Source organism: Penaeus vannamei, unplaced genomic scaffold, assembly GCF_042767895.1.
Source record: "Penaeus vannamei isolate JL-2024 unplaced genomic scaffold, ASM4276789v1 unanchor616, whole genome shotgun sequence".
In the NCBI taxonomy this organism is placed as follows: domain Eukaryota; kingdom Metazoa; phylum Arthropoda; class Malacostraca; order Decapoda; family Penaeidae; genus Penaeus; species Penaeus vannamei.
This window is the reverse complement of record NW_027213620.1, coordinates 72,501-80,000: the sequence shown is the minus strand read 5'-3', so window position 1 is coordinate 80,000 and position 7,500 is coordinate 72,501. Positions and strand designations below refer to the sequence as shown.

General features: G+C 44.4%; 1 protein-coding gene across 1 annotated transcript in view; it reads left to right on the top strand.

The window, feature by feature from the left end:
* LOC138861039 (uncharacterized) overlaps nt 1-7,500 on the top strand; it is a 28,424-nt gene that overhangs the window by 360 nt on the left and 20,564 nt on the right. Inside the window, exon 2 of the mRNA XM_070119760.1 lies at nt 4,433-4,547. Within this exon, the coding sequence (XP_069975861.1) occupies nt 4,433-4,547 (115 nt within the window). The remainder of the gene's footprint in view (nt 1-4,432; nt 4,548-7,500) is intronic.

Below are 7,500 nucleotides of genomic sequence, written 5' to 3'. Positions count from 1 at the left end.
GAGGAGTGGGGAGGGGGAAGAGGGGGTTTAAAGAGGGGGAGTGGGGTAGGGAGGGGAGGGGAGGTGGGGTAGAGGGAGGTGGAAGAGGGGTAGGGGTGGGTAGGGGGGAAAGGATGGGGAGAGGGTGTGTGTAGGTGGGTGGGGAAAGGGGTTTGGTGGGGGAAAGGGGGAGTAGGGGAGGAGGTGGGGGAAGGGGAGAGAGGGGAGTGGGGTAGGGAGGGGGAAAGGGGGATAGGGAGTGAGGTAGGGGTGGAGGGGGGAACTGGGAAGAGGGGAGGTGGGGTGGGGGGGATAGGGAGAACAGGGAGAGTGGAGGGGGAGGTGGGTATTGGGGAAAGAAGGAGAGGGAGAGGAAGGGAGGGGGATTGGGAAAGGGGGGAGGTGGGGGGATAGAAGAGGGGAGAAGGGGGAAAAGGGGAGGAAGAAGAGAGAGGGGTCAGGGGAAAAGGGGTGGGGAGGTAGTGTGTGGTGGAGGGGAGGGGTGTGGATGGTGGAGTGAGGGAGCTAGAGGAGCGGGTGGAGGAAGTGGAAGAGGAAAGGGAGATTATGGGTAAGGGTGGTGAGGTGGTATTGGGGAAGGTGGTGTGAGGAAGGTGGGGTTGGGGAGAGGTGGGGGGGGGGGGGTAGCGGTGGAATGAAATGGTGAAAAGGCAGTGAAGAAGGAGGAGGAGGAGGAAGAGGAGAGATAAGAGGAGAGAGGGATAGGAGGGAAAGGAGGATAAGAGGAGGATGTGGAAAGGAGGGGAGGGAGGAGGGAGGAGGAGGAGGAGAGGAGGATAAGAGGATGAGGATAGGGGAAAGGAGGAGGAGGGATGGGGAAAAGGAGTGAGGAGGATGGGGGAAAGGGAGGGGAAAAGGAGGGAGGAGGATAAGAGTAGGATAGGGAAAGGAGGAGGAGGATGGGGAAAGGGAGGGAGAAGGATAAGAAAGGAGGAGGAGGGAGGAGGAGGATAAGAGGAGGATAGGGAAAAGGAGGAGGAGGATGGGGGGAAAGGAGGGGGAAAAGGAGGAGGAGGATAAAGAGGAGGATAGGGAAAGGAGGAGGAGGAGGATAAGAGGAGGAGGAGGAGGGAGGAGGATGATAAGGAGGGAGGACAGGGATAGGACGACTCGGATGGGGAAAAGGAAGGGAGGTGTTGGAGGGTGATTGAGAAAGAGGGGAGAGTAAGGGAAGGTGAAGTAAGATGAGGTGATAGATCCCGTGCGGTGAGGGAGGTGGGGGATAGAGAGGGGGAGGGGGTGGTGGGAGGTGGAGAAGTAAGGTGGCGGTGCACGTAACATTAGATGGGGGTGAGGGGAGGGAGGGGATAATGAGAGGGAGGAGGATAAAAGGGGGAGCGTGATAAGGTGAAAAGCAGAGGAAAGTACTAAAGAGGGGACGAGGTAAGGCGAGGGGTAAAAGGGCGAGGGGAGGTAGAGGCTAAAAAGAGGGAAGGGGAGGAGGAAGAGGAAGAAGAAGAGGAGGAAGAGGAGGAGAGAAGAGAGAAAGAGGAGGAGGAAGAGAAAGACGAGGAGGAGGAGGAGGAGAAAGAGAAAGAGGAGGAGGAAGAGGACGAGGTGGAAGGGAGGAAGAAGAAGAGGAGGAGGAGGAGTAAAGGGAGGAGGAGGAAGAGGGACGAGGAGGAGGAGGAGGAAGAAAAGGAGGAGGAGAAGAAGGAGGAAAAGGAGAAAAAGGAGGAGGAGAAGGAGAAAAAGGAGGAGGAGGAAAAGAGGAGGAAGGGAATAGGAATTCAAAATAAAAAAGGGGAGGACAAATAAAGTTAAGAAGGGTAGAGGAGAATGAGGAAGGGGTTAAAGGAAGGGAACAGGAAGAGGGAAGGGGGGGGGGGGGCGGTGAGGAGTAACAACGAGGAAGAAATCTATTTATAGGAGAACCAGCCATTTCCTTGTCATTTACTCATCAGAATCAAATAAACCAAAATTTCCTGTTTACCTCGAGCTACAACTCCCCAAGTCCACGTCTGATCCACGCGATACACACGCACCACAAACCTACATTCTAACATTCCTATTAAAACGGACTTAAATGATAACAAAATAGCCACAAAACGGACACGAACTTCTCTCTCTCTGCTCGGAATCAGGATGATAAACAATTCATACGTGTCCGGATATCAGCAAAGTGCACGGTACTGTGAATTCTTTGATGGTTATCATTGGCATTGCATAAGCATAGCCAGAATACCGTACATGGATATATTATGCGATAGAAAAGCGGCATACCTCTGAAAACGAAATACATAAATGCATGTTATTACATCTTTTGCTATCTGGTAAATCATATTCCATGGAATCCATAAATGATGTGAACATATATACTAAAAGCATTATTGGACTAAATACATAACTTCTGACCTACTAATAAACTCCGATGGATGCGTCTGACACATATAATATAAACAAAATTCACTTACAACTGCTGTTGAATTATTAATCATTCAGTTAACAATGAACAAGTCAATCCTAAATTACTTAATTAAATAAAGTTCAAATGAAACGTATCAGAGTGTATTAGAAAAGTAATCGTAATAAAGATTCAATTAAATAGAGTAATATAATAAGCAGATAGAAAAAAATGGATAGAGAATATAAATCATGAGAGATGAGAAGGAGAAATACAGAGAGAAAAGATAACAGATACGAGGCACGAGGGAAGAGAAGAGAGAACAGAAAGGAGCAAGAGCAAACATGATGGGAAAAGAGAGAGAGAGAGGAAGAAAGAAATCAAGAAAGAAAGAAAGAGAGAAATAGAGAGAGAAAGAGAAGAACTAGAGTAGACAGATGACAGACAGAGAGAGAGAGAGAGAGAGAGAGAGAGAGAGAGAGAGAGAGAGAGAGAGAGAGAGAGAGAGAGAGAGAGAGAGAGAGAGAGATGAGAGAGAGAGGGAGAAATCAAGAAAGAAAAAGATAGACAGAGAGAAAGAGAAGAAGTAGATAGACAAGACACACAAATAAACAGACAAGCGAAAGAGGAAATAGAGCAAAACAAGAAAAAACAACGAAACAGGCATAGGATACGAGATCGATGCAATGACATGACGTTAAAAGGCTCAACATAAAACGCGAAATGTTGAAGCAAATGGAGTGGAAAAAATATATCCGGGATTATCGTTGAGTGAGAAGCGAAGAAGGAGGAAGAGGAGGAAGAAGAGGAAGAGGAAGAAGCGAAGAAGGAGTAGAGGGAGGAGGAGGAGGAGTTGAGGGAGGAGTAGAGGGAGAAGAGGAGGATAGGGAAGAGTAGAGGACGACGAGGAGTAGAGGGAGGAGTAGAGGAGGAAGAGGGGAGGAGGAAGGGGAAGAAAGAGAAAGAGTGAGGAGTAAGAGGACGAGGACGAGGAGGAGGAAGAGGAGGACGACGGGAGTAGAGGGAGGAGAGGGAGGAGTGGAGGAGGAGGAGTTGAGTGGAGGAGTAGAGGGAGGGAGGAAGAGGGAGGAGGAAAAGGAAGAGAAGGAGGATGAGGAGGGGGAGGATGAGGAGGGAGAAGGAGTGGGAAAAGGAAAAGGGAGGAGGAGGAGGAGGAGACGAAGAAGAAGAAAGAAGAGATGAAGGGTAAAGAGGAAGAGGAGGAGGAAGGGAAGGAGGAAAAAGAAGAGGAAGAGAAAGAGGAGGAGGAGGAGGAGGAGGAAGAGCATGAAGAGGAAGAGGAAGAGGAAGAGGAGTAGTAGTAAGAGGAGGAAGAGGAGTAAGAGAAGGAGAGGGAGATGAAGAAAAAAGAAAAGGAGGAGGAAGAGAAAGAGAATGAAAGGAGACGGAAGAAGAGGAGGAAGAGAAGGAGTAGGAGAAGGAAGAGTTGGGGATGAGAAGGGGGAATGAAAACGGCGAGAGAGTGAGAGGATTAAGAAGGGAGCGAGACAGGAGAGCTGAGAGAGAAAGGATGAAGCAAAGGCGCTTTCATGTGTCTGAGCTATGTTGCCTCCGTGTATTAATCTTTATAAGAGTACCCTCTCGCGGACACACACACACACCTACATGCTCATACACATACACGCACATACACGCACGTACACACTCGTGCACGTAACATGCACACTCATACACACACACACACACACGGGCACGTATACATTCATGCACGTAACACACACACACACACCTGCATGTACACACTCATGTAACACGCACACGCACACACACGCACACGCACGTACACACTCATGCACGTAACGCGCACACTCACACACACACACACACACACACACACCCGCATGTACACACTCATGCACGTAACACACACACTCACACGCACACACTCACACGCACACACACAAACGCCCACATCCCCCTCCCACCCATCCACCCACACCAACAAACAAACACACCCTTCCTCCCTCACAAACACACACAACCCCCTTCCCCCAACCCACCCCACCCCCAACCTAACCCCCGCAATTGCCCACCATCTCCACCTTCACGCCCTTCTCTCCTCGCCAGAACGAAAGTGGGCGGGCGGTCGCTGTACTTCTTCAGTCCCGCATCTCGAGGTGGCCTTACGAAACCCGTTTTCACGACCAGAGAGAAACTCACCCCACTTATCGATGGGCCGACGGTTAGTTTATTATTATGATGATTGTTGTTGTTGTTTTTGTTATTGTAGTTGTTGTTGGTATTGTTATTGTCGTTGTTGGTATTGTTATTGTTGTTGTTTTAATTATTGTCGTTGTTGGTATTATTATTGTTATTGTTTTTATTATTGTCGTTGTTGTTATTGTTGTTAATATTGTTGTTGTTGTTATTGTTGGTGGTGGTGTTATTGTTCTTATCCTTGTTTTTTCTTTGTTTTTTTTGTTTTTTGTTTTTTTGCGTAGTTGTGTTTGCTTGTTCTGTCTTTTTGTTTGTTTTGTTTTTGCGTGTTTGTTTCTCGGTCTTTTTTCTTTTGGGTTTCTCTCTCTCTCTTTCTTTCGTTCTTCTTTCTCTCTCTCTCTCTCTCTCTCTCTCTCTCTCTCTCTCTCTCTCTCTCTTCTCTCTCTCTCTCTCTCTCTCTCTCTCTCTCTCTCTCTCTCTCTCTCTCTCTCTCTCTCTCTCTCTCTCTCTCTCTTTCTCTCTCTCTCTCACTCACTCTCACTCTCTCTTCTCACATCTCAAGGGCTTTTCAATGTCTCACAATTATTTTATATCACCCTCATCATGTACAGAATAATCACCCGATTCCTCGCATAATTAACGTCAAGTGCAATCAATCAAATTTAAAATACCCTTTGAATCATTCCTGGGAGGAGATGGCTAACTAGCTCATGCTAATGAACTCATCAATTAAGCCTCGACATGGTGAATCATGCAGATATTGCGAGCTTATACTCAGGCATCGTTTAACATGCAGTGCCGTGATTATGAAAGGTAGTGAAATGTGGCGTTTGGTACCGTAGACTTCTAGACATTAGCCCTCGTGCGATGACTTCCTGGTTGCGTTCGGTGTATTGATCTGGCTTTCTGAAATGTGATATTTTGTGTCCCATTAGAAACTGATGTTTATGGTTAGCTTTTTTTTTTTTTTTTTTGGCTTTGTTGAATGTATATATGTATGTATATATATATATATATATATATATATATATATATATATATATATATGCCTATACATATGCATATAAATACATCAGTCTATCTATCTACATACACACATACATTACTCTCGTTCCCTTACTCTTTCTTTCTCTCCCTCATCTGTTATGTCACCATTTCCTGAGTAATCATATTATTCATCGCGTCAATGAATGAATAATACTGCCTTATACGATGGTTATTCATGCAGATGTTCGTCAGCTTTTGTACAAGAGCTGGATATAAAGATTTAAGTTTAAGTAAGTTTATTTATCACCCTGGCTAACTGCTGAGGCGTGGGCAATCGTGATTACAGAGTGTTACAACATATATTCACATACAATCGACAGAGTACAGTGTTTTGTGATTACAGTAACTATACATGATGAAAGGGGAATATGTCATTTAATGTAGTGAAACGTGGTGTGCAACCCCGTAGAGTTTTGGTGTTTGGGGCCCATCGCGTTGACTCCGGTTTATAAGCAATCTATTGATTTCTTTTTGTTTTTTTTTGTAACAATGTTGTTTGTATTCTACCTGAAGATTATGGCATTGATTTATCTCTCTCTCTCTCTCTCTCTCCCTCTCTCGGTCTCTATTCCTCTCTTTTTCTCGCTTCACCCCTCTGATTCTCATTCCTTTTCTTTCTACCACCTCTCTCTCTCTCTCTCTTTCTTTCTTTCTCCTCCCTTCCCTCTCTCTCTCTCTCTTTCTCTCCCCCCTCTTTCTTTCTCTCTCCCCCCTTCTTTCTTTCTCTGTTTTTACTCCCTCTCTATCTTCAAGTTAATCAACTTCTACACGTAACCCAGTTGTGAGAAGTCACTGAAGGTCACGTGAGGTACTGAATCATGCATAAGAAACTGAGAAATAAGAGGGTAATTAAGTTGCACTTCACGATAATGGGCAATTAAGCCAAACGACGGCTGACCATGCAAATATTCCTCATCTTGAAAGTAGATTTTGGGCTTTTGGTCTCTATTCGTAAACTTCTTATCTTGAGGAACTGTATCTTTTTTTTGTGATTTAGAAATGTTATATCTTTATGGCAGTGTTCTAGATACGTCTATTCGATTTTCTTAGCCAGGGGATCATCCGCAGAAAACAATGAATAAAGCTGGTGAAGAAGTCTACGGGGCTGCACGCCACATTTCACTTCCTTATTCTTAAGACTCATCCAACGAAATGTAGAAACAGCAAGTAATTTATAGAAATAATACAGTGCCTGAGTTATTCACTTCAAAGATACATGATTACAATATCAATAGCTATAAATCTTTGCTAATGGCATTAAAGATGGTGATATTGATTCCAACCTAATCAATCATAGTCATATACATCTTTTCTTAGGCGCTAAAACAAAATAGATTTATCTGAAAGCTTCGTAATTCGTAATCCAGCGACTTCGGTTCAATTATTCACGACACGGAAGTCTGGTATTTCGAGTCCGTGACATTTAGTTCATCCGATAATCTAGACTCATGCTATCGGGAAAGGTTTTTATGCGGCGAATGGAGAATGTGTTGCTGTGTGTTTGTGAGTAATTTAAGAGTTGGATTTGTGTGCATACGGACTTACAAACACAAACGCACACACACACACATACACATATTTTAGGTGTGTGAGTGTGTTTATCTCTATCTATTTGTATCTCTGTAGATTTAGATATAGATGTAGATACATACACACACACACACAGACACACACACACACACACACACACGCACACACACACACACACACACACACACACACACACACACACACACACACACACACACACATATATATATATATATATATATATATATATATATATATATATATATATATATATATATATATATATAAATAAATATATATATGCATGCATGTATGTATGTATATATATATGCATAATTATGTGTTTGTGTGTGTGTATCTATATCTATATCTATATCCATAGAGATGCAGAGATATATAGA